At 41.3% G+C, this 26,540-nt stretch overlaps 4 protein-coding genes and 1 non-coding gene across 8 annotated transcripts in view; 3 read left to right on the top strand and 2 right to left on the bottom strand.

The window, feature by feature from the left end:
* Positions 1–371: 371 nt before the first annotated feature.
* Positions 372–4,742, bottom strand: LOC147168885 (transmembrane protein 179). 2 transcript variants are annotated; one of them, XM_086085846.1, is made up of 5 exons: positions 4,249–4,742; positions 4,048–4,080; positions 3,154–3,291; positions 2,997–3,075; positions 372–2,307 (listed from the first exon to the last, which is right to left on the bottom strand). In XM_086085846.1, the coding sequence occupies exons 1-5, from the start codon at positions 4,575–4,577 to the stop codon at positions 2,122–2,124; spliced, it is 765 nt and encodes a 254-aa protein (XP_085941972.1). In that variant the 5' UTR covers positions 4,578–4,742; the 3' UTR covers positions 372–2,121. The 2 variants fall into 2 exon arrangements, with proteins under 2 accessions (XP_085941972.1, XP_085941973.1); XM_086085847.1 differs by lacking the exon at positions 4,048–4,080.
* A 1,132-nt stretch (positions 4,743–5,874) lies between these two features.
* Positions 5,875–5,947, bottom strand: trnaf-gaa (transfer RNA phenylalanine (anticodon GAA)). The gene has a single exon. It is a non-coding gene; the product is annotated as a tRNA-Phe (tRNA).
* A 67-nt stretch (positions 5,948–6,014) lies between these two features.
* hs6st2 (heparan sulfate 6-O-sulfotransferase 2) lies at positions 6,015–10,306 on the top strand. Of its 3 annotated transcripts, none has more exons than XM_086085837.1 (3): positions 6,015–6,321; positions 6,742–7,398; positions 8,746–10,306. In XM_086085837.1, the coding sequence occupies exons 2-3, from the start codon at positions 6,830–6,832 to the stop codon at positions 9,569–9,571; spliced, it is 1,395 nt and encodes a 464-aa protein (XP_085941963.1). In that variant the 5' UTR covers positions 6,015–6,321; positions 6,742–6,829; the 3' UTR covers positions 9,572–10,306. The 3 variants fall into 3 exon arrangements, with proteins under 3 accessions (XP_085941963.1, XP_085941962.1, XP_085941961.1); XM_086085836.1 differs by having other exon boundaries at positions 6,016–6,277; positions 8,743–10,306; XM_086085835.1 differs by having other exon boundaries at positions 6,017–6,321; positions 8,743–10,306.
* Positions 10,307–10,886: 580 nt separating this feature from the next.
* cenpi (centromere protein I) lies at positions 10,887–22,665 on the top strand. The gene is made up of 20 exons (XM_086084945.1): positions 10,887–11,137; positions 12,247–12,384; positions 12,492–12,610; positions 12,702–12,809; positions 12,901–12,949; positions 13,065–13,111; positions 13,533–13,622; positions 13,979–14,110; positions 14,286–14,429; positions 16,247–16,367; positions 16,537–16,631; positions 16,745–16,862; positions 17,241–17,305; positions 17,425–17,534; positions 17,824–17,959; positions 18,051–18,175; positions 18,553–18,601; positions 19,306–19,521; positions 22,323–22,361; positions 22,451–22,665. The coding sequence occupies exons 1-20, from the start codon at positions 10,975–10,977 to the stop codon at positions 22,589–22,591; spliced, it is 2,205 nt and encodes a 734-aa protein (XP_085941071.1). The 5' UTR covers positions 10,887–10,974; the 3' UTR covers positions 22,592–22,665.
* A 1,264-nt stretch (positions 22,666–23,929) lies between these two features.
* The window catches only part of drp2 (dystrophin related protein 2), a 168,552-nt gene continuing 165,941 nt past the window's right edge, over positions 23,930–26,540 (top strand). Inside the window, exon 1 of the mRNA XM_086085466.1 lies at positions 23,930–24,324. The gene's annotated coding sequence lies outside the window, so the exon portion shown is untranslated. The remainder of the gene's footprint in view (positions 24,325–26,540) is intronic.

The raw sequence follows: 26,540 nt of genomic DNA on the forward strand, positions 1-26,540 counted from the left end.
TTTTAGAAGCCGAATTTTACATAAATGTCAACATTGCTTATTTTATTAATTGTAGATGGAAAAAACCACAACGGGATATCTTGAAAGAAGAGCTCCATGTTATATTTTTTTCTGATTTTACTGTATGCTTGCTCTGCTCTTATTCTTGCTGCTGTTCTTAAAATGGTGAATCTGGGTGTTTATAATAACATAGAATCTTTTTAAACCTAGAATTCTGGTTTATTAAGATAATTAGGAGTTTATTAACTGTGTTAAATGTATAAAGGTTAGTGTTAATGGTTGGTTACTCTAAAAATGTATATAGAGGACAAGATCAGAGTCCATTTTAGCAGGTTTTTTCCTCTATAAATAAATAAATCAATCCAGACACATTTCTCTGAAAATAATAAGCTCTTTATTTGACAATAACATTGCAAAATCGGGACAATTACGGAACACAAACAAGTACAAGAGGTAGAAAGCACATCATTGGTTATCATTTACCAAGTTACAAAGTACAAATATTGATTAACTGCAATCATCGCTTTCTTCAGATTTCTCACTCCGCTGTCTGTGTCATCACAACAAGTTCAACTTTGTATCATTTGTTTGTTAAACCTCAGCAAAGTTGGCACCTCCGCAGACCCGTTCGGGTTCCACACAAACTTCAGCATGGACAGTTTGCTCTGCAAAATCATCTACAGCGGTCGCATCCGCACTGACAGCATCATAATAATAAGAAATCTTCACCAGCAGAAACACAGGCAGTTGTGCTTTGTTGTTGTTGTTTTTTGGGGTCACGTGAATAAACATAAACGAGGCTGGAGAGAGGGTTCATGCGAGACTGTTGCACTGTACATTGTGGCTCAGTCAATCTCACCTCACATGCTCCAAAAGAATCTCAGCGCTACAACTGAACACTCGGACGTCAAACCACATGATTTCTCCCTGACCGGGAGACAAAAAGTGCAAACTGTTTCGTAAACGAACATGCACAATATAAAGAATGGAGACACGTGATAGGAACATCGACATCATCATCTTGCTAGTGGTGTCATTGATGTAAGGACAATGACATCAATCAAAATAAAAAGGCCAAGTAAACAACACAAAAAAAAACTGTTGCCATTATTGATGACATTCAATACAACTACTTCAACTGTGGGGTTTTATGGCTGATATGATTATTTTCACTAATTGTACAGGAAATTTAGATGAATGACTCTTGCATGTGATTACAACATGCATGCTAATAATTTTGGGAAAAAATCCTCACTGCACAACAACAAATCGTGTATTTTGAGTTTGTGTGCTTTTTTTTGTTCAATCTTAAATATAACCGTTATTTGTCATAAATAGAAACTCTGGTTTGTATAAAAAATAAATTCCAATGAGTGGCACCAGCATTTGGGGCAGGTTGTTTTTCATTCTTTTGTTTTTACACTCAGTATAGCACAATGAATCAATTCCAAAATTGACATCTTTAAAAATATTGTTGCCGTCCAACAAATGTTTAAAACTTTGCAGGTATGTTTTCTTATTTTTTTATCTGAGGAAAAAAACAAAAAAAGTAAATTTTTGGGGTGAAATTTAGAGATGTGTGCTTTTTGTTGGACCGTGACAATGTATTATATATCTATGCATATTATATTCTTACTAAACAATCAGGCAGCAACGTGCGCCTGATTCCAGCCGATGGTGCTGTTTTTCTTTCTTCCAAATATGCCTTTAATATTTAATACGATGACAAAATTAAAATGTGTGAATAATATTGTCTCACACACAGGTAAGGTATGATGAAGCCCTACAAATATCTGCTTAGCAAGCAAATATATCAAACTGTAAGACAGCACTGTAGTTTTTCTGAGCTACTTTAAAGTGTTTGGTGGGACAGTGCTTTGTTTCCCACATAAAAACACAATTTGACGGTTTTCCTATAAATATATTTGTTCATACGGACGCTACAATGCTCCACAGGTCAAGAATTCTGCAAATCCACGCAGAGCTACATTAATGTAACAATACATAATTGTATAGTGAAACAAACTGGACCTTAAGATGCCATTTCATTGGCGTTTTCACACATCATTATGTACAAAAAAAATAAACCTGTCAGCGTCCTTTAACGGCTCCGTTCGGCCACTAGACCATGATGGTGGGGGTTTCTAGGGAATACGGCGGGGTGGATGGGGAGCCTTCGAACGGCGCGTCCCTCAGAAGGAGCTCCTTTTCCCGCAGGAGGCACGGCCCGTTGTGCGAGTGGTACAGACGCATGAAGGCCAGGGTGGACTGCAGCAGCCACAGCAACGTCACAAACCACAGCGAAGCCTGAGCACAGAGATGAGACTCGCTCAAATATGTTGTAATCCACTATGAGTCATTCGTGGATCAAGCAGCAAAACGTAGGCAACTTTGGAGAAATCTAGGACAGCAATAGACGTCAAAAAATTATTTGAACAATTTCTATATTAGTTTAATTTTTTTTCCATTTTTGTTAACAAGAGTATGAAAGCCTAGAATTTTGGGGGGGACATTTAGAACAGATATAAAATGTGTTATTAATCGTGAGTTAACTAGTGAAGTCATGCGAATATTTGCAATTACAAATTGTAAATGCCTGCTGCCCCAAATTTTTTATCTTAAAATAAATAAATAAATATATATATATATATATATTTTTTATCTTTAAAAAAAAAAATTATATATATATATATATATTTTTTTTTTTTTGAAGAAAAGATTATTTAAAATTAGGGGCGTCAGGTGATTACAATTTTTAATCGTAATTAATCGCATGACTTCACTAGTTAACTCACGATTAATCACACATTTTAAATCAGTTCTAACACAATAAAAAAATTATAGGTTTTCATACTCTTGTTGACAAAAGTGGGAAAAAATGTTAAACTAATAGAAATAGTTCAAATACATTTTTGACATCTATAGCCGTCAATGGCAGTGAATGAGTTAAAATACTCTACTGTGGTTCAGCAGTTTGTGTCAGTGAGCGCCCTTACCTGCGCCAGACTGAGTTCCGTGTAGAAGGACGACGTGTCCACGTCCAGATAAAGCTGGACTGACTGGGACGCCGTACAGCTGAAAATCAACAAATGAGAGAGACTTTCAGTTTTAGCCGATAACCACAATGATAAAACTCCAAAGTGTGCGACCCACCTGAAGGATTGCGTGTTGTTATTGGTCACAGTGTCGCACCAGGAGGCGAGTCCCAGAGACAAGATGGCGCTGGCGCCGCCCGACAAGAACAGCATACACACACTCAGCAGCACCGTCAGGAAGGATGAAAACAAAGTGCTGCGCAAGAAACATGCACAAGAGAAGTTCATGATACTTACACTAATGCACTGTGAGTGAAGAAACATTTCCCTAGTTTGTTTGTAGCAATTTAAAGGGGTCAAAATGGTAAATTCACAAATATGTCAACAGCCTGCAGATGTCAACATGAGGATAAGTTTTATTTATGTTTGGTGATGTGTCCACTAGTTGCTCTCAATCGGGGGTCCCTGAACCGAGGGCCGTGTGCAAAAATAACATGCAATAAATCTTTATGTCATATCTTAAAAATAATAATAATAATAATAAGTGCATGTAGAGATGAGTGCACAATTAAAACAAAATCAAAACAGAAATCAAGAAACTTTTTAGTCCTTCCATCTTAGTTTTTGGGGCAATTAAAAGCGCTGTTATGATTGCATCGTATCATCATATAAATCTGACATCATTGCATGAGTATTAGAACAAAATACTGTTTGCTGTATTGGATGAATATATCCAATATCTGAGAGACAACAAATAGTTTCCCCCCCAGATAAAAGGCAAACATATCAGGTGACAAAGTTTTAGTTCAACTTTTACTTGCTAAAATGTGATTTTCTCACCTCGTTGATTTCGTCTTACTTTGCCTTGAAACAAAAACAAACAATCAAACAAAAACAAATGTATTTTAAGACCCTGACTTTTTGTCCCAGGAAGTATGCATTTGCTCTTGTAAAGATATTTTTTTCTTGTTAAAACAAAAGCACAGCATAAATTCTCACATTAGAGGCGTACCGTAATTTGGCATCTAGTGTTGAAGTGCTGCCCCTGCGGGTGAAAATAAATTTGATCTTCAAAATTTTTTTTGTGCCACTGGCAATAAATCCAACACGAGCAGATTTGATGCAGTTTAGTCATTTTCCTCCACTGCAATTCTACTATATTGGCAGCATAACCTGGTCACATTAAAGTGTACGCGCCTTGTTATCCACTTACTCGTCATGTCGTCCGTGGAGGTAGAAGAGGCACCTCCAGCCCTGCGCGGCCCCGTACAGCACCGTGAAAATACCCACGAAGGTGGCGAACTGGCAGGCCGCCGGCGGGCCCCACTGCTGCACCACCAGGTGGGCGACGCCCCCCGCCTCCCGCTCGCCGGGCTCCGGCTCCGGCCCTTCGGTCCTCCAGTAGCCGCTGGAGAAAAGCGCGCAGCGGCCTTTGAACGCGGAGCCGTTGAGGGCCATCGGAACGACCACCAGCAAGCCCGCCGCCATGGAGAGGGCGTGAGCGGCGCAGTGAGCCAGCAACAGCCGCCGGTCCAGCTCCATGTCCGCTGGGTGGAGGGGGGGGAAAAAAAAAGGCGAGCTGGAAAGCGAAATGCGGTGATGAGATTTCAACACATAACGGTTCGTAGTTTGGAAAATGCTTCCGGACGCGCTTTGGTAGTTTTCGAGAAAGGGCGGAGACCCGACGACGTCAGTTTGGCATAAATGTTACGCAACTGCACAGACTTCAACAACAGACAGACATCTCACTCGAGCCACATCGGACCGCGCAAAACCAGATATCTGACCAAAAATAAATAAATCAATAAATATGGACAGTGCATCCTTTCGCTTAATAATAATATTAATAACAGCGCATAAAAAAAGATTCACATCTAAGGACGGCACAAAATTGCCAACATTAAGTGCAAGAACTCATCGTGTGCAGTTTTTCACAAAAATCAACTCACTCAAAATTTGAATGTTATTGTATTATGTTGTTCCTGCATATCGTTCCAAATCCGAAAAAAAACCCCATGTCTGCTATCTAGTGGTGAAGTTACATCTTAAAACTACAGCGAACCCTTATACTAGTGCATATTCTGCAAGTCTGCATATTCGCAGATCGGCACCCACAAAGTGCATATTATTTCTCTTTGTCTCTCTTTTTTTTTATTACATTTAGTTTTCCCCCATTTTTTTACTTGGTGTTTTTCCCCATTTACTCCCATTTCTCATGGGAAGCATATATTTATTATTTTTTATTTTTTTTAACGCACACCAAACAAACTGTAAAGTCGAAGTCAGTCCCAAAATGTTCTTTAGCAATACAATGACCGAATGATGAATGAATCGTGACTACCCCCGGCCCCCAGAGGCTTCTATTGGCGTATTCTGCACAATGACCTACATTTTCTCCATTTTGTTTGAGTGGATCATCAACCCTAACCCAAACGATCTTTGATATTGGTCTCTCCAGCAGTGACGTAGGTGCTCTGACGTCACTGACATATTTAAAGAACAGTCTTTTAAACAAAGACTCAGAGCAAAATAGGTTAAATAGATTTCACGGATGTATTCTCTTTCTACTATTTTATTATTATTATTATTATTATCATCACTATTATTATTATACAAGACACAGACGCATGATTAATTTATTTCATTTTTTTTTTTTAAGAGCCTTACAAAATCAATCCACGACTTCGGGATGTTTATATTCATATTTTCACTACTGAAGGCGATAGATAGACAGAGATGAGTTTAACGGAATAATATAACGTAATATAGAGGATAGAATGAATAAATGCCGTCTGCCTAATTTAAAACATGCACGAAATTATCTGGCAAAACGACAAAATGCCGAAACCCGGGATCGAACCAGGGACCTTTAGATCTTCAGTCTAACGCTCTCCCAACTGAGCTATTTCGGCGGTGAAAGAGTTACGTCTCCATATTGTTATTCATATCTATGCAAGACCCCCATTTGATTTTTCGGCGTTATGTTTGTAGACCAACATACATGACGCGTATATATTTATAAAATATAACATGTAGTCGTATTTTTGTGTCCATGGAGCCAATCTTAACAATTAGATGACGTCATTACACGCCGAAATCAGCGCAAAGGCTGCTGGGAAGAAAAGGTCAAGAATCGGTCGGTGGTGGCCAGCGAAAGCCTTTTGATTTACAAAGTGTTATTTATTTATTTTTTACTTTATGGATCGAACGAACGCTACAATGTGATCGACGACGATACTGTGGTATTTGTGTGTTATTCCTGGCTACAGCGGCACGAGAAATGAGAGTATGTGTTTGTTTTTATCCGATGAAGCTAACAAGCGTTAGCTACCTAGCTCGCTATCGGCTGCTTGTTATTGTTTGTTGGTGGTCGTCTCTCCCAGCGGATCCACGAGCTAAGCCTAAACATAATTTATTTTTGCAGCTGTCCCTCAGTTCGATGAAGAGGCGCGACGTTTTCAGGCTTTCTTATGCAGATTGACACAATCAGACACCGTGTGCAACACCGTTGAAAACAGTCAACGTGATGCTCCACGATAAGGACAAAATACAGTGAAGCATATAGTATTTGAAAATCACACAAAAAAATGACCTGGTTCCGCTAATCTAATGAGATTCAAGACCGCAGCTTGATTTCATTTATTTTTGGTGTGTTCTGGACGTCTTGAGATTAAGGACTTAAATGTCTCTGCTTTGTCTCCTGCAGGTTTCTGTAGCTTTGTGGGAGCTTCTTAGTTCGCTTATGCCTCGAGCCGGTTCTGACGAGTGATGTTCTTCTGCTCGTCCCTTGAAAAATGGATGACAAGTCCAGCAGCCACCACAGACTCCTGGTGGTCCTGCTCATGGCGTTCATCTTCGGCGTCATCATGATCCAGTACGTGTGTCCGAGCAGGACCGAGTGCCAGATGCTCCACCAGTTGGGGTCCTGGCTTCACATGGCCGGCACGGCGGATTCCTCAAATGGTGGCGGTGGTGACTTCCAAGAGAAACGGGATCCATACATCGCAGAAGATGGAGCCTTGGTGCGCTTTATCCCCCGCTTCAACTTCACCAAGGTGGACCTGAACCGCGCCGTGGACTTCAACATAAAGGGAGACGACGTCATTGTGTTCCTGCACATCCAGAAGACGGGCGGCACCACGTTCGGCCGACACCTGGTGCGGAACATCCAGCTGGAGAGGCCGTGCGAGTGCCACGCCGGCCAGAAGAAGTGCACCTGCTACCGGCCGGGCAAGAAGGAGACGTGGCTCTTCTCCAGGTTCTCCACTGGCTGGAGCTGCGGCCTCCACGCCGACTGGACCGAGCTGACACGCTGCGTCCCGTCGCGGATGGACTCTCGGGAGGTGCCCAAGACCATGCAGAGGTAGCCCGTGCAGTCTGGTCATATCATACAACAATGTTGTTACAGTACTGGTACTGTGACTATGAATAGTCTTGGCACACGTGCGCAAATTCCAGGTTTTGTGATGTAAAAAAATGTATAGACCAAGACGAAACTTTTTCCACCTTTATTGTAGGGCTGGGCAATAAAATAGCTATGAATGTTAATTAACATTTATTTAAAATCAGTATACAATTTTGTCTGAACATTCTGCTCAGGATTTATTGAATGAAACCTTTGAGTAAATGTTTGTTAGGTTCATTACTTTGATTAAAATCGTAATCGTCCAAAATGAAATAAAAATAGAGATTTTTATTTTTTGAGCCATATCGTCCAGTTTAAAAGCAAAGTAAAGATATAAAAAATTGTTTACTAAAATTAGAAGAGCGTAGATTTGAGAAAACATGCGTTTAAAAATGCTTTGAAAGACATTAACTCATTCAAATCCAAAAACGTATAAATATGTTTTTTTTAAATACTTGGTCCTTCACTCCCTAAAACATATATTATACGTATATTTTATGTTTCTTTTGTTTTTTTATGCTAGAATTTACAGAAGGCTTTGATGCAGCTTCTGACCTGAAGAGTTCGCTTAAAACAATGGTAGTTATTACAATAAATGGCCAGCAGGTGGCAGCAGAGTATGATAGATCAACCAGGGCTATGTTGCAACAAGCTCCTTTCCCCAGTGTTTTAAACAGATTTGTGAATAATGATGAAACTTAGCTTTATTCTAACACTAATTGCTGCAAAACGGCTAACAGATACAAATATACTTTTTTTCCTGATAAAATAAGAGACTCTAATATTCCATATTTTTATAACAATAGATCACAATATTCTGTGGGACTTGTCCAAAAATCCAGTAAAACAGCCGGGAGCGAAGGGGGTTGCTTCAGTGAAAATGGCTGGGAGTGAATGAATTAATCAAAGCCATGGAAAAAGAACAAGTTTTTTTTCTTTAACCTGCATTTAAAATAATTTACACCTTGGTATGTTTCGAATATTTATTCATTCATGTTACATGTTACATGTCACATCGATAATAAAGAATACCATCGATTTGGAAATCGGGTGACTGTATTGTGCACAAGTACAGAAGGGAAAAAAATATTTTTCACAGGATTTTATGGCAAGCCCTACCAATTTCCCGCAAATCATTTAAGCCAGTTTCATTTATTTATTTATTTGGAATTCTGTAGATCACAGATTCAAAAAGGTTGGTAACCTCTGGTCTTTGTTGCTCTTCGATGTGAGTATGAATGGTTGTCTCTACTATTGAGAAAATGGATATTATCCCAAGGCTTGACTTTCTTCTCTCTCCAGTAGGAACTATTACTACATAACCATCCTCAGAGACCCGGTGTCGCGCTACCTGAGCGAGTGGCGTCACGTCCAGCGCGGCGCCACCTGGAAGGCCTCCCTGCACGTGTGCGACGGCCGCTCGCCGACGTCGTCCGAGTTGCCCAGCTGCTACCCGGGCGACGACTGGTCGGGCTGCTCCCTGCAGGAGTTCACCGACTGCCCTTACAACCTGGCCAACAACCGGCAGACGCGCATGCTGGCCGACCTGAGCCTGGTGGGCTGCTACAACGTCTCGGCCATGAGCGAGGACGAGCGCTGGGCCTTGCTCCTGGAGAGCGCCAAGCGGAACCTGCGCGGCATGGCCTTCTACGGCCTGACCGAGTACCAGCGCAAAACCCAGTACCTATTTGAACGCACCTTCCACTTGGCCTTCATCGCTCCCTTCACGCAGCTCAACGGCACCCGGGCCTCCGGCGTGGACGTCCCCGCCGAAACGCAGCGCCGGATCCGCCAGCTCAACCGCTGGGACGTGGAACTCTACGAGTACGCCCGAGATCTCTTCCTGCAGCGTTTCCAGTTTGCGCGGCAGCAGGAGCGCAGGCAGGCCAGGGAGAGGCGGCAGCAGGAGAGGAGGCGGCTTCGAGGAAGACTCGCCACCAAGCAAGGACGCCAGCAGAAGACCACCCGAGCTCCCCCTGTGATTGAAAATCACCTGCAAGCTACGCAGTCCCAAGAACGGGCTGAGGACGATGAGAGTGTGGATTCTGACGGGCTCCTCCCAGACTGGTGGGAAATGGATGAAAGCGGCACCTTGGAGGACTACATGGACAATGTCGAGCAGTGGAAATAAATTTCGCTTTCACTTTCACACTACAATAAATGCCTTACTCTATGGAGCAGATATGATTGGAGCTGGAAGGAATGAACTTGAAAAAGCTGCACCAGTAACCTTTACAGAGTACTTCTGTCATTTATAATTGTAAATGTCAAGAGTCCTTAAAATAACAGTCCTGACTGGGATTTCACTTGCTGCAATTTGTTTACACTACCACAGTTCAGTTTTATTTGTTCTAAATGCAATATTTTATTAAGTTGAAGAACCACAGTATGCAAATTACTGACTGATGTTATAATAGAGGGAATTTGTCTTTCTGTTCTCACCTTTTATTCAGGTGCTTTTGTCTTAATGTCTTAAATATCCACAGTGTTACTATTAGTGCAACCTTAACTTTAAATCAGTCAACTAAAAGGCGATATTGTACATGTTGCCTCTTGTGGGGGGGGGAAAAAACGTACTGTATTTCTTTGGGGACAAAAATAATATCACTATGAACAGTATTTAATGTTTATATTGACTGAAATTGCTTGGGTTTGTCAACCCCAAGATGCTCCAATCATAGTCTTTCTTTTTTTCTTTGATGATCAACATAACAAAACAAATCGTTGTGTTAGCTTTTTGTAAAATATGAGATACCTCAGCTTGTAGCATAACTGATATGTACTGTAAATGTGAAATTTTCAATATGTCTTAATGTCTTTTTTGTTGTTGTTTTTTTTTTTTAAATACACAACTATTTTCTATGCACCTGACTTCAATTATTGTGATCTTTAGTTACCAGAGGTCTCTCACCAGAAGCTGTGCAACTCTTCTGGATTTAATACACCAAAACGGCCAGAAACCTTTTCTTAGAAAAATGTCACGACACTCCACAAAAAAAGCCACAATAAAGTATATACAGTACACTATACGGTACTGTTATCAGATTCCTTATATTCTTAAAAAAAAAAAGAAGAAGAAGAAGATAAACCGGCTCAACATGGCGAAATTAAGTGTTAAATCCTCTTCTCCTGTCCAGTGACCTCTTAACCGTGGTACAGAGACTGAACAGGCATGTTCTCTTTCCGTTGCTTTCGCACCACTACCGAGGCAAGAAGTGTTCTTAACCCTGGTTACACAAACTTTCAACACACTACTATCCCCTATAATACTACTCATTAAAGGGCCAGGCTTGACTTGTAACATAAGGTAATAATTTCATTTTGCGTTAATGATAATTACGTCTATACAATACACGGTCATCGGCGTTACTTTCGGGAGTAAAATCTCCGCGCACTACAATACCCATAATACAAATCGGCGAATGTACCCTACTGCGCAAGCGCAGAACAAACGGTCGCGCGAAGGATTTGAGTTTTGTTTGGAATGGATATAAGCAAGGGGGGCTTGGCTGCCTTTTAGTTTTTAGCAGTGGCATGGCGGGGTTGCAAAACTTGTCGGAGTTGAACAATTCATCGTTAAGCGACGAGTCTTTGTCCAACCGGAGCCTTAACAGGAGTCAGAGAATCGTCGAAAGAGCAAGACGGAAAAATGAGGCGGGGGACCCATTTGTTCTGGCCGTCAAGTATTTCGCTGACGGTAGGACACATTTTTTTTTCGATTCAAACATGGAAACAACCGTAAATGTTGATATCTCAAGTTAATTGGACTATGTTCGGCCTTCTTGGCCCTGTAAACAAAATCCTGTACACGAGAGTTCCACCGTTGTGACGTCACTTCGCAGTCTAACGTGGGAAGAAGTGGGTCAGATTTTTGTTGTGTAATGTGTACAGGTCCCAAACTCGGGTTCTCGAGTTGCAGCCGCAGTCATGCATGGTTTAGAGCAGTGGCTCTCAACCGCAGTCCTCGAGTACCCGTTTTCCATGTCTCCTTCAGCCAACACGGGCGTTTCAGACGACCAGCTAACCAGCAAGCTCTGCACGAAGCCTGAAAACAATCCTCAGCTGTGTTGGCTAAAAGATGCATGGGAAACAGGCTGGCTCGGGGTACTCCAGGACCGGGGTTGAGAACCACTGCTTTAGAGGTTTGCCTCCTCCAACACACCTGAATCTAAATATCATAGTTGCTAACGTGTAGTATCATTCGCAATAATAATAGTAGTCCAATAGTAATCCCCAGTAATGTTGCTGTTTTGAAAATCAATTACTTAATTTAAGGAGCGATTTTCTAACTTTGTGAAGTGTTTTTTTTTTTTGTGCATGTTAAGCCCAGAAAACTAAAGCGAGGTTTTTAAACAATAAAGATAAGATATGACCACATCATGAGTGAACCATTTTTTTGATGTTGCCAGAATCAACAGTTTTTGGTTCTTAAATTCAAACTTTATTTTCATGTCTAGAAATAACGCTAAATTGATATTTTTTTAAGCGCTGCTTTAATGTAATTGAAAACAAAATCCTTTATTTGCCGTGCATAGAGCTACAAAGAAATTTTAAGTACCGAAAACGTTCACTGTTTTCAATTGAACTTTTAATAATTTAATCTTTAAAAAAAAAATTCTGCTAAACTACGCACAGTCTCACACACACAATTCTGATAGAAAGTCTTCCTCTATCAACGCAAGCTCGATATTCACTTCCTTGAGGTGTGCTTGCTGTTACATTTGTTTGTATAAAAATAATAGAACTAAATGCTGATATTAAATTTTTTCATGTTCTCGCTGTTGATGCCGCCTGTCGCTCATCTAGTTGAGGCAGGCACTCCCATGATGGGCAATGATGACTTGGAGAGAAACCTGGTGGTGTTGGAGAGGGCGGCATATGCTCAAGGACTTCCACCGGACGCCATCTCCGTGATGCTGGAGTTTGCTATGAGCCTACGCATGGGTAAGAACATTTATTCATCCTTTTGGGGGGAATTCAGGCATCTCAAAGTTCACATGGAATGAATGTTTGTTCATCCAAACTAACCCTTCAATTTCTGTTGTATGCAGGAGCCAGTTTGTGTCCCCGAGTGCTTAAGTTTCTGATCCCCGCGACAGTGGTGCCCCAGGAGGCTGTGGTTCGAGCCGTAGCTTGGCTGTGTTGCTCCAACATACCCACAAATACACAAGTGAGTAACACGATTACAAAGCAGAGGGAGGATTTCAGACTTTTAAATAATACAAAGGTGGTGTTTTAACATGTTGCCATATCATTTGTAGCTTCTTTTCATAAAGTGGGTGCTGACTGTTTTTGACATGATTGACGCAAAGGATCAGCTGAGAGCCATCTATGGCTTCATTTTCAGCTTCGTGACAGACGAAAAGCTGGTACGTGTCTTCCTACTTGGTCATTTGAGTTCCCCGGGTGCGAATGAAACACACACACACTGAGCGTCTTTGTATTCTAATGTTGTTTCAGTGTCCCTTCGTCTGCCACTTGTTGTACCTTCTAACCACGAAGCAAAATGGTAAGTCAAAGCTGACATTTGATGCTGGTTGTCGTTATCCTCAGCAGAGTTTTCCCTCATCGCCCTCATCTCTTTTTGTTGCACTTTTCTTTTCCTTTATTAAAATTGTTTGCAGTGAGAGTGTTTCGAGTCCGAAAGCTCCTGGATCTGGTGACAAAACTGGTAAGTGCAGCAATCATGTGCAGTCCACCAATCCCAAACCATTCAAAACTTCATATTATTGCTATGTTACAATTTTTTTTGTCAAAAACAAAACAAAACAAACAAAAGGAAGAAATGAAAAAGGGCTACGTTGGAGAATTTCTTGGAAAAGGCAAAAACAGAAACAAATTGGGTGCAGCTCTGGGGAGAAAATGTTTTTACATTTCGAGGCTTGATATAATCTTTCATTGTGCAGGCAACAAGTTTTAAACTCTATTTTGAACATGCGTCTCCACGCCTAATATGGGAGAGTGCGCTGTTTTGGTTAGCAACAGAGTTCAACTGGTCTCTCAGCAATTGAGTATTTGTTGTGTGTTTGGACAAAAATGTTTAGAGAATGTCAACCGTGTGCTACATTCGTATGTGTGTTATGTTTTCTCAGGGAAGAAAGCCCTTCCTTCTGCACCTGCTGTGCCTATATAAAGTGTTTTTGCCCGAACTGGTGACGCTCTCTATTTCGTCCAAAATGAGGGTTTGTACATTTTTATGTTAAACACTCACTGGCTCTTTCATTATTTGCACAATCCATTTCAACAGCTGTGTCAAAAATCTGCCCATGATGATTTCATCTTCAGTTTTGATTGACTCTGCCAGAGAAGTCACTGTCCTTTAGTTAAATAAGAAAAAGGTCTACAACCAATAACAAAATTGGAAACGTGTTGGACTTTTTTTTCCCCCACCCCTTTGCAACTAATAGTAGAAATCGAAAATTAGTTTTATTATCATCTTATGGGCAGATTTTTTTTTCTTTTTATGATTGGATCTTATGAAGTAGTGAACAGGAAAAAAAAATTACCACCTTATGTCCTTTGTTGTATTTCTTCACAGTATGGGTTTAGGAACCACAACACGCCCTGGAAATCGGCGCTTGCTTTAGTCCAAAAGAGGAACAGTGCGTTGATTGCCGCCAATGCTGGTTTGACCCTCACAATTAAAGATCAGAACAAACCAAGAAAAAGGGTATGGAAGTTTAAACCTCAAACCACGTCTCTTAATCCTTGCGGCTGGATGTGTGAAGCCACATGCTTCTAAATGTTTTTCTTAGACGCCAACATTATTATTGAGCGTGAAAACTTGCTGAAATCCTTGACCATAAATGTTTAATCCTCATCTCCCTTTTGTGCTGTTCTTTCAGAAACACCACCATTTGGAACTGCCAATGCTGACTTGTGCTCTTACGAAGGAGTCTCGGACTGAGTTGTCCTCCATCCGAAAATTGGTCCCTCTGGCGCAGATGCGTTCCTTTGCGGAGCTTTTGGAGAACATGTACCGCATAGAGGTACACATTGAGATGCAAAACTAACTGAAATACAGGGTGTCCATAAAGTCTCTTTACCATTTCAAAAATGTATAAAAAAATGCAATTGATTAGATATTTTATTCAGATTTGTTCGATTGTGTTCAGCGTTTATTAAAGTTTTTTTTTTTTACCTCTTTTAATACACTTGCCATGTTCGCTGTAGCATAGCCTCGTCAATTGTGGCAATGGCATCACCTCTTTGACAAACAGATCCCTGAAACACCCAAATGCAGTGTGATAAAAAAAAACTTTAATAAACACTGAATACAATAGAACAAATCTGAATAAAATATCTAATCAATTGCATTTTTAATAATTTTTTTAAATGGTAAAGAGACTTTATGGACACCCTGTACATCACCACATTGGGGCTGGCGTGGCTCAGTGGTAGAGTGGTCGTCTGGGGGTGGGGGATGTATGTGGGACGTCTCAGTCCGGTTACTATGTCTCCTCGAGCCTCACGATCCACAAAGTGACGGCAAACTAACATTGCATGCGGTATATCTGGTCGCGACACGTTTTATTTTATTTTAAGATCTTTGTGCAGTTTGTTCACTTCTTTACTCGCGACTGCTACCTCTGGCCCAAAGCATAACTGAAGCATCTGTGTCAGGCTCGTTCATGGTGCGTGTGCGAGTATGTGCACGTTCTTAAAGCAACAGCCACAGTTGACAAACGAAGGCATGACTTTAAATGAGGTCAGAAAATCTGTGTGTTCCGTATCTACAATGTCAGTGAAACCTGACTCGGAATGCACCATAGTCACGACCTTACACTGTAGTAAAAGTGATAATTAGTGTAAATATTTGTAAAATCACTTCTAGGCCATGGGAATAAAACAATCCAATGAAAAATAGCATTGTGATTACTGTGCACGCTTTCTTACCCGGTTTACATTAGACTGCAATGCATGCTCCTGCCCACATGGTGGTGCTGTATCCCTGTTTTTATATTCTGCCTCCCTTACCTCAGCAGAGACTTGCAATTTCTTTACAACACTGAGTATAAACTAGTTTCATGACTGTTTTTTTTTTAATAGCCTTGTTCTACTTAGTGGTTTAATTTTATTTGACCAATAAAAGCTAAGAAAAACAACAGCAGTCCAGGACAAACAAATAATAAAAGTTGAAAAGCCTCTTGTAAAGCGTAAATCGTGTATGTTGTGTTTCTTAAAGCTCGCACATTCTGTGTCGTGAAACATAAATTCCCCCATTTACTTGTCATGACTCATCATTAGGACCGGTCATTTGTACGTATGGCCATGATTAATCAGTCGAGTCTTCATCAAACTACTCACAAAAGACCATTAATGAATCCCCCTCATCATGCTTTTAGCCATTTGATAGGAGAGCTGAGCTGCATCCATTCTTTTCTCCTCATTGTCATTTGCTTATTACTCTAACAAAGTGCCCCTGATGGAGGGGAAGGGAGCAGCTGTTCACACATTATAAGAGACGGTATAAATTCTCCCAGTGAGTGAGTTATTAGGATTACGGCCTGCTGAGGGATTATTGAAGTAGCAGACTGCTGCGCTGCGTAAAGTATTTATTTTATTTATTTTTTTAGAAAAAAGGTCCTCTGGGCGATTTGAATCTTGAATCCGGCTGCCTTTATGCAAATTAAAGGTGACTAATCGACCGCCTTTGAGGGTTTGTGGTGCAATATTTAACTTCATGCGTACAGTTGCATATTTGTCATTGCCTTTCTGAGTATGAATATTTTACGTTTGCCCCCACGGTCACGACTTGTCACACATCCCTTGCTTACATTTGCCTCATTTTTACCCTTGCAACCAGCTGCCAGCTCAGATGGGCTCTATGCTGTCCAGCAGTGTGACTCTGCACTACCTGGACTGTATGCAGGATGAGTCGGTCTTCCTCCGCCTCAACTTCTGGCTTGGCTACGCACTCCAAGAAGGTAAGGCGGAGATGACTGATGACCAAATTTAAGCTAACCGGCATCTGAACTGTGACTCTCGTGGTGTTTAATTATTATTTTTTTCTTTCAGCGTGGGCTCAGGGAATTAACATGTGGGGAATGTACAATGTGATGCCCTTTTTTATTTTATACCTTTCACTCTCCTCAGAATTTTTGTTTTGTCGAGACGGTGACGCAGCCCAGAATTCCGACGAGGCTGTGGAGTTTTTACAGCGGCTGCAGTCGACACAGCATTTCCTCCAGGTGAGCCTCTGTGCCGCCTCACTTGCGCGCCTTTGACGCCTTTAAAATCTTTTTGAGAGGTACTTTTTATTATTAATAATATTTTTAATGTTGTATCTCAACGTCTTTACCAGGATGGCCTTTCTAGTTGTGAAAGGTTTCTCTTCAAATTCCTCACTGTTTGGGACGGAGCCTTCATGCGATCGGAGATCCTCAGCCTGTTGAGCCGCATTCCCGTGGTGCCAAGCGACAGTAAGTTTTGGGGTTTTTAAAAATACTTTTTGGTCATTTTTTATACACAAATCTGTACATCCAACAAAACACGATGCACCTCCGCTTACCTTTTGGGCTGACGTGGAATTTTTGACATTGTGGTCGTCAGATGAAAGTGTCTGATATTCGCCTAGCCTAGCTTCCAAGTCATTGGCGGAGATGCTCGTGTGGTGTTGATGATGTAAACTACTTCCTACAACTCCAATTTCCATTTGAGCTCAGTGCTGTTCTTTGTAGACACATTTGAGTATTTTTTTTTTATTGTATTCTTATATTAATTGTATAAAATTTGTGTTGGACTTGAACATATAAAGCACTATGTACATATTAGTTGACGTACTTGCTCCCCCTCCTCAGGAATCAGAGAGCTTCTGTTGGAGCCCCTCAAGAAGCTCTACTTCACATCCTCAGTGTTTTTTAAGGTACGTGTTCTGCTGGAGTTTGTTTGATGTTATTACATCCAAGAACCACTTTCCTATCTGATTTAATAGACCCAGTGTTGACTGATGTCTTGTATGCTTGTGTGTGTTTGTGTCCTCAGTGTGGGCTGTTGGATGTTCTGAACAGTATGCTGCGGAATTGGCTGATCTGGCACTCGGTGTACACGCTGGACGACGACTTGGACATCAGCATTAGCAACCACGCCTCCGTGTAAGTCGCACGGAGGTAGCTGAAGCATAAAAACACACAATGGGAATACGTAAATGAAAAGCAGCTGTCACTTGGAGATTGCCCCCCCCCCCCCAAAGAAATACAACTTTTATTATTCAGTCTGGTGTATTAGTGCCTTGCTCAAGGGGGACAGCCACAGTAACAAAATGGGGCTTAAGTCAGTTTCAGTTACTTTTTTCTAGGAACCATCAACCCATAGATTAGATGAGGTTCTCGATTTTTGCGCTCTGTTGGTGCACTGTGTAACTACTTTCCATTTTGTTTCCAGCTACATGACTCTGTCGGGCTACAAGGATTCCGTGTTGCAGCTGGTGCAATTTGTGGCTCATCTGGCCGCTGTGGGGCTGCAGCTGGAGAGCTGCAACTTGCTCCTGCTCAACTTCATCCTGGACTTTTACGAAACGGTAACGCGAGCTCAGCGATCCAATTGTGTTTTGAGCTGCAGCTCTTAACACAAAGCTTCACAGTGACCCCCATTTTTTGTGGCTTTAACAGGTGTGCGACATGTTTTTGAAGTTCGGCCTCCCGCTTATCGTCATGCCACCGCCCGGCGTGTTCTACCCCGCGCTGCTCTCCACCGATCCCGTCAGTGTGGACCAACTGGCCTACATCATGCACAGGTACAAGCCCTCGCCAGAGTTAATGTAGCGCCGTGTTACTGGATGATGGAAGCGGAGCCGGGACGGAATGGCATCTTTGCACTTACCGGTATATGCTAATGTATCATTTATGATAATGAGGCGAACTACCCAGGCGCTCCGTTTCGTTTTATCTCGCTGTGTTCGATTTTTGAAAGCTTTAATAGCTTATAGTATCTGCTAATTAACTTCTGCACAAAGCTCTGTCATGGCAAAGTAAAAAAAAGGGAAAATGTCAGGGTAACAGAAAGTACAACTAATTGCTCAACATAATCACGTTGCTTAAACAAAAATTACCCTCAATGACATTTGCCATTATCATTTTTTTCCTTTCCTTTTCTTTCTTTTTTTTTTTTTAGGTACAAGGTGAACCTGGAATTTGCCAAAAGCCAAATGAAAATTACAAAGGTACACTCACTATTTTCACTGCACAAGGAGTGTTTCCCAAGCTTGATTGAATCAAGTTTTGCTTTTGGTTCTCTGAAGAAAAAGCTTTATTTTTATTTTTATTAAAAATAAATTATAGATATATATTTTAATTATTTTTTAAGGCTTTGAAGCTGGAAATACATGTCAGTCAGCCTTATTTCTCAACTGAAAAATGCCACTGGCTTCTGAAAGGGAAGTCAAACCCCCAATTGTTTTTTGGGTAACAATATATTCTATGCAGCCCCACTAATCTAAATACGGTATTCTGGTCGATATTGCGTTAGTGGAATATGAGTAAAGCAGCAAAATGCAGCCGTTTTTATCCAACTCAGGGGGCGGCCATTTTGCCACTTGCTGTCGACTGAAGATGACATCAATGTTGCTCAGGGCTCAGGCAACAACCAATCACAGCTCACCTGTTGTTGATGTCATCTTCAGTCGACAGCAAGTGGCAAAATGGCCGCCCCCTGAGATAAAAAAAAAAAACGGCTGGATTTTGCTGCATAACTCATATTCCACAAATGTAATATTGATAAGAATGTCATGTTTACACTAGTAAGGTCACATATAACATATTATTGTCAAGAAATGTTTAAGTTTGATTTTAAATGAAGAAGAACTCGCCCGATACGTGGTGCGGGAATAAATCAACTAACATAAACACCCTCCTCCTCCTGTGACAGGCTTTTCACATCAACTCGCAGACATTAAGCGAGTTCAACCACTACGTAGTTGACATGGTCAACTTCTTGTGGAACGGCAAGACATTCCAGTCAAAAGCGTACTTGCAGCTGAACGAGGACCTGCTACAAAGGAGTAAAGTACCCGAGTGCTCCTCCAGCTTTAACTTCGTCCATCACCCGGCCTTCATAGGCTACGCCATCGACTTCCATCGTAAGGTGAGTGTCTGCCTCTGCGGCAACGGGGCTGTGCACAGAATACAGGTCACTTTGTTTTTATTTTTGGTTAGGTTCAAATTGTGTTTGTGAATTGTGTATTTGTTTGACTACTTGCTACTGTGAAATTCTTTTTTTTTATTATATAATTTTTATTTATTTTTAATTCTTTTGATGGTTTAATCGTCGTTTAAACACACCAAATCTGTCTGTCCACACGGATACATAGTGTATAGTTGTAGATGAGTAGCAGAGAAGGGAGTAAGTTACAACTGTGGCAGTTATAATTTTTTAAATTGTAAGTTACCATGGCACACATTAACCCATTTATATATATATATATATATTTTTTTTTTTTAATGTTTTTTTTATGCTTGAGCGTACAGAAGGCTTTAAATGAAGCCTCTGACCTAAAGAGTTCGCAAAGCAAGGGTAGTTATTACAAAAAACGGCCAGCAGGTGGCAGCAGAGTATAAGAGATCAACCAAGGCCATCTTGCAACAAGCTTTTTCCCCCAGTGTGTTTTCAACAGGTTTGTGAATAAGGATGAAACTTAGCTATATTCTATTCTAATGCTAATTGCTGCAAAACAAAAACGGATATAAATATACTTTTTTTCCTTGATGAAAGAAGAGACTCTAATCTCTTCTCTTTTTTTTTTTAGTAGGTTCCATGTTTTTATAGCAATAGAACACAATATTCTGTGGGACTTGCAAAATCAGTGAAAATCCAATAAAACAGCCAGGAGCGAAGGGGGTTGCTTCAGTGAAAAATGGCTGGGAATGAATGCGTTAAGAAGCTATGTTTGTGAGCAGTCACAACAGCATCTGTACTTCGCAGTACTTTGCCGTTATGAAAGAATCGACAAGTACAAGTCATGTGACTTGAGCCTATCATGAGTACAGTAGTGGCAAACAACTGGAAGATGCCTGGTGGGACACTGTGGTACTCGGTGACCTTTTACAGTTTCTCCCTGCAGCCCCCCACTAGTGGCTCAATAGAAATGTGATGCATGTGATATTAATATATCTTTCATACAACATACATTAATACCTAAGTGAGCGTTGTTGTATTATTAACAACTGCAGCATGAGACATGGTTTTCCTCACGTTTGATAATACACACAAGCCGATTTTGATTCCTTCCCAGCGCTGATATCCAGCTGTGAGCCGCTGAGTTTGGCAAGCCGTTTGAGCATTTAGTCCTTAGCCTTCGAGTGCGCTCTTCTTTGTCCTCACTAGTAAGGCAGTTCAAAGCTTCAGGGGGAAAAAAAAAAATCCTGTCCTACCAGTGACGTTCGTTCACTTCATTGCAGTGGTAGGGAACCCTGGTCCTCGAGAGCCGCTGTCCTGCCTGTTTTCCATGTCTCCCTCCATCGACACACCTGATCGATGAACAAGATCGTTATCAGGCTTCTACTGAGCTTTCTGATGAGCTGATCAGTTGAGTCAGCTGTGTTTGAGGAGAGAGACGTGGAAAACAGGCAGGACAGTGGCTCTCGAGGACCAGGGTTCTCTAATCCTGCTTTATAACAATTCGGCACACGAGTTGAACAACGACATGTCTCCTGTGAGGCAAAAGTGTGCACTCGTTGACAACTGTCTGCTATCAGAAGTAGTAGTGACAAAATTCTGCTAGTTAACATCTAGCGCCTCAGTAATAGTTCGGCTAGCACACCGATATCACTTGGTGCGCAGTGTTGCCTCATTAATGACATACTTTGTAGTTATTCCACTATGTGTGTTCTAGCATTAAGTCATGAAATTGCTTTTGCTAAAATGAAGGCCTTAAATGGCATTAAGGAGACATCAATACGTTGTTGAGACTCATTAACAAATTGTAATACTTTTTTTTTTACATGCAACATTGTGTAAAGGAGTCACTATAACACAATTTGAGGGGACTGTTGACTAGTTGTAATTCACAATGAACAAAATGACCTGGACTCCATGAGTTGTTCCAAACACCAATTGCTCTGAATTTGAAAAGAAAAATGTAGTGTTCCTGTCACCAACATCCAACATGAAACACTAATGCCACCGAGTGGCAGCAAAATTACCTCAACACAAGTCTGACTCCATGTTTCACACCCTTTTTAACCGTAAACTGTATGAAAAAAAATTAATAACAACCCGCCTACTGCCCAAAGCCAGCTGGGATAGGCTCTAGCGACCCTTGTGAGGACAAGCGATTAAGAAAATGGATGGATGGATTATGAACAGGTACAACATACACTTAATTTATGATTAATCGTGCGTTAACTATTAAAATCATGAGGTTAATTATAATTGTAATTGACTGACATCCCTGATATATAACAATTATATGCATAAATTTATGTATATGAAGTCCAACGTGGGCATTAAATTAGTATTAAGTTGAATTTAAAACCATTAGATTAAATTTGATCATACGTGCACCTGTCTGCAGTCGTCGCTCTAGCGCACAGCAATGTCTTACAGTAGTGGAAAACATTTCACTATTAAGACATTTTTTGTTGTAATATCGCGCGCAGCTATTTTACTAGCGCTGTAGTCATTGTGCCCGGTGTGCAGGAATATCATTATGTAGTGGAAAGAAATGTCACTATTGTAGGACATGTACCAGCGCGCATAAATGTTAAAGTCATACAGCTGTGGAGAAAACATCGGCAGTAGGACAGTCGTAGTGGTGCGCCGCTGCACTGGAATGTCTTGCGGACAAAGACGAAGGAGCACACTGATACGGTATATGGACAAGTTAGCATGATTAAGTAGCTTTCTGCCACGTTTGGAATTGACACGCTTTCTGCCTTCGTCTTCAGTGTTGGCCTGATAAAGACCTCGATCTCAACGCCATTAAGGTATGAAGGCTCTCACCAGTCAAGAGGTTTGTTATTGCGTGTCATCATGCATGGCAAGGGGTGTGACTGTGGCTGCGTCTGTTTTGCAGCAAGTTAGGCCGTGGAGCTGGTACATGGAGTACCTGTTCTCGCAGGGCTTCAACGGCCTGCAACTTTTCTCCCTAACCGTCATCCGGCGGCCGGCGTCAGAAGGTGACAAAGAGCACAGCGGCACCTTGCAGCCGAGTTAGGAAAAAAATGGACTTATTATAATTGAGGAATGATTGTTTTGTGTGATAAAGCAGCTTTTCAATGTACAGCGTCATATTCTGCCTCTGCATTTATCCTTTTTGAACCTTTAACATTTAAGTATTTGTCCATTTTTGTTTTTTGCTTTATTGTAAATAAAAACAAGCAAGAGCTTAGCTACATTCCTACACAAGTATTCCAAATCTTGAAAAATGTTGCGTTTAAATTCGAATTTGAATGTAAATATAATTGCATTTGAATACAAAATGCAGTGGACTGCCAGCAGGGACCGGGCTGGCCCATGAAGAGTTGATCATCCACGAATAATTGACGTCCATTCAATTTCGTTGGGGGGGGGGGGGGGGGTCTTATATGCGCTGGGGTATACCAGCAGTAAGCGTTTTCCACAAAAAATAAATCCACAAATAGCAGAACTGACTATAAAATTCATCCTCAAAAATACAGATTAAATATTATAGTTGACTTCCAGCACTGACTGCCATCCTTTGTTACTAAGAATTTCACAATATTTTAATAAACAACTATAGAAACAAAACCACCATTAACACTATTACTTATACCCAGCCTGTACAAAATAACAATAAAGAAGCCATAAAACAGTAACAAGTGTTACTCTGAACAGCAACAAAGCATGATGAGAAACATTGAGCTTGTCGCTATCATAAAGTTAGCGCCAGTCTGCTAAGTAGGACACAGAAAGCCTATATTTCAAAATAAGAGCTTTAACAGGAAAGGCAGTGTTATCTGCTATAATCTTGCTAACCGCGTTTGAGAAATCTGCCAAGTGTGAAAGGTCATTTCCTACGTTAGGTATACTGGCCCGTTGGACCCTTTTGGTTCTTTTGCATATTTTAAACTCCAGTATTTATATTGGTTGTCAACTTGTCATACTTGTTCAAATAAATACTGACCAATTATAATTTGATGTTTGATCAAATGCAATATATGAACATCATTGGAGGGAATTGCAAGCTATTTTAGATTGACATACGAATTATTGTTCTTCTTTTGCATATTATATTAAATGTTATATCTTCATTAAAACGTTGTGAACTCAAGTGGACCTGTCTGACCCCGGAAACTCCAGGACTGAAAATAATTAGTCCCACGCCTATCTTCAACAATAAATGAATACTATATACAGTGAAAATAAAAATAAATAAATAAAACCGTACGACTAATTCGGTGCTGTTGATGCCGCGCACTCGCTATCCGCGCGCGCGCACGAATTGGTGTCAGGATCCAAGTGTGGGAGGTACTTGGAAGTTGTAAATCTCCCGGCTGGCGAGGCGCGCGCACACTTGCAGCGAAGACGCGAAGGAAACACGCCGCCTCGCACCATCCCCGCTCCTGACGCACCGTGCTCGGCCCACTCGCGTTCTTCTTACCCCAGCCCCAACCCTCACGGCTCGCCTCTGACCTGCGGAAAGAGAAGAAGGGAGGGCGGTCGGGCTTGTCGGACGACGTCCCCCTTTTGCCCACACACTTACCGGGCGGATGGAGCTTGACGGCGGCCGAACTGCTCCCTGATGTCACGCTTTCCTTCACCGCCGGTCGCAGCTGCTTCTCCGCGCTCGTCTCCGGTGTTCTTCCCCCGTCCACCTCCACCCCCGCCGGATCTCTCTCTGCAGCTGCAGCCGCTTGGGAGCCAACACGGCCGGGGGAGCTTTGTCTTTGCCACCTGAGCCACAACCTTTCGGACCGGAGCCAAAAGGTAAGACTGGCTGCTGTTTTCTTTTTTTTTCTTTTTTCAAGTGAGTTTTTTTTAAAGACTTGTGCTTGATTCGTCGATGTTATATGAATGTATTTTCTTGTATTTTGCCATTTTTGATGTTTGGGGGGGGGGAATGAATCTGGCGTCATGACGCATACGAAGTGTGCGCCAGTTTGGTCATTCTTGGCAGCCTTGTTAGTTTTGCAAGTATGCAGAGATGTGCGTATGGTGGCGTGGATGGTGCACCCAAAACTCCGTGAACGAAAGCGTGTCTCATATTTGAACAAGCAATAAAAGCGAAATGAAGAACAACCTATGGTGGGGCGATTTTTAGGGTTCCTTGACTTAGACTTGAATTTGTTCCATGACCAAGCCCTTCAAATATCACAATTTTTACTTCTTTCTTTCCCCGTTTAATTATTATTTTTATTTTTTAGGAGTGGGGGAGAAAGGTCAATTACTTCTTATCACAGTTTTTTCACGTTTCCAATAAAGCAAAAAGCTAAATTAGAATATAAAGGAATAAACTCTTTCTATGAAGTGCGATTGTGTGTTGAGGTGTGCCTTGAAGGGGTGTGGCCTAGTGAGCTGCGATTCAGTGGGAGAAGCATAAGACGATCTGACTTTGCAAACATGCTCAACCGTGACAATATTGTGTTTTCTAAGCCTCAGTGTACACATGGAAGTGCAAAAATGCTTTTAACGTTTATTTATTTTTTTAAATACATAATTTCCCTTCATTTTTGAGTGACTGAACAGTGAACACATGAAACCTAACGACTCAACCGAGACATATGCGATAATCTTGGAAGACGTCCGTACTCTTAGTGCCATTCTATTTCATTCAAACGTTTCTTCTTACTTTATTGATTTAAAAAAAAAAAATGTGACCGCGTGGTATGCAGGGAATTCTTTTTCCGAGCAGTTTGGGCTTTTCGGAGCAGTTCTTCTGAGGTTTTACTTGCTTTGGGAATTGCGTGACATGTCGCGGACTGGAGGTTAGCCAACACTGTTGGAGCGAATCAATTGGTTGTGTTGTTTTAAAAAAAATACACAATAGCTCACAAAAGTGAACGCGGCCTTCACTTTTTTTATATTTATTTTTTATAGTGTTGCATCTTTTCATGGGTCTACAGAAGAAACATCACTTTCTCACAATGTAAAGTCGTTAGTGTAAAAGTGTACATTTACTGTATATAATTGACATTACTTCAGCACACAACCATTGATGTCTCAACCACTGGCAACAAAAGTGAGTACACCCCTTAGTGAATATGCTGAAGTCATCCCCCCCCCCCCCCCCCAACAATATATAAACCCAGGGACTTTAACAGAACAATGGCCATTTATTGTTCCCTCATTCATGCAATTGCAACACGAGTGCGTACACTCTTCGGTAAAAAAATGCCCAAATTCTGCCCAATCAGCACCGCCGCAATGTCACGTGACTCATCAGTGTACTAAAGTTAGGTGTGAATGGAGAGCAGGTGTGTTTGCAATCTTGTTGTAGCCTATGTCAGGTCAAATGGCTAATTGGGCCCGATTTGGACAGTTTCACCTGGGGGTATACTCACTTTTGTTGCCAGCGGTTTAGACATAAAGGGGGCTGTGCGTCGAGTTATTTTGAGGCGACAGTAAACTTGCTAACTACTTTACATGGTCATTTCTTTGATGTTACGCGATGAAAAGATACAATCAAATATTTGCACAAATGTGAGGTAGCGTGTTTACCTTTTTTTTTTTTTATTTCTGTGCCTTCTCAAACCGCCGTGCCGGTTTGTTCCAATATGAGAAGTCGTAAAAGTGTAATCATGTCGGCGCCGAGGATCAGACGCATCCTCCTCCCTCCTGGCTTGTGTTCTTTCATCTTCCTCACAAAAAAAGGGCCTCTGAAAAATCTCTAAATGGTCCAAGACGGATAAAAGAGAGCGAACAATCGCTTCCACGCTGGTAACGTTCACTTTCCTTATTGTTATCATTTGAAATAACTTAATGTCCAGTGATTTTTTTTTTTTTTCCCCCGGGAGATAATTTCCCGGACTGCTTTTGACGTGGCTCGCTGCATTTCCATTTTTCTGTGTTATGCCGATTGCCGCTGCTGTTCTTTAAGAGGCACTTAAGAAGGCAAACACTTGTGAAGTGTAATTGCGAAAGACGCTAAAAGGATTAGCGGGTTGTTCCGTTGTCATTGTCTGCCTCCATCGACGTGCCTGCTG

Source organism: Leptonotus elevatus, chromosome 9, assembly GCF_054856555.1.
Source record: "Leptonotus elevatus isolate MCC_2025b chromosome 9, RoL_Lele_1.0, whole genome shotgun sequence".
Lineage (NCBI taxonomy): Eukaryota > Metazoa > Chordata > Actinopteri > Syngnathiformes > Syngnathidae > Leptonotus > Leptonotus elevatus.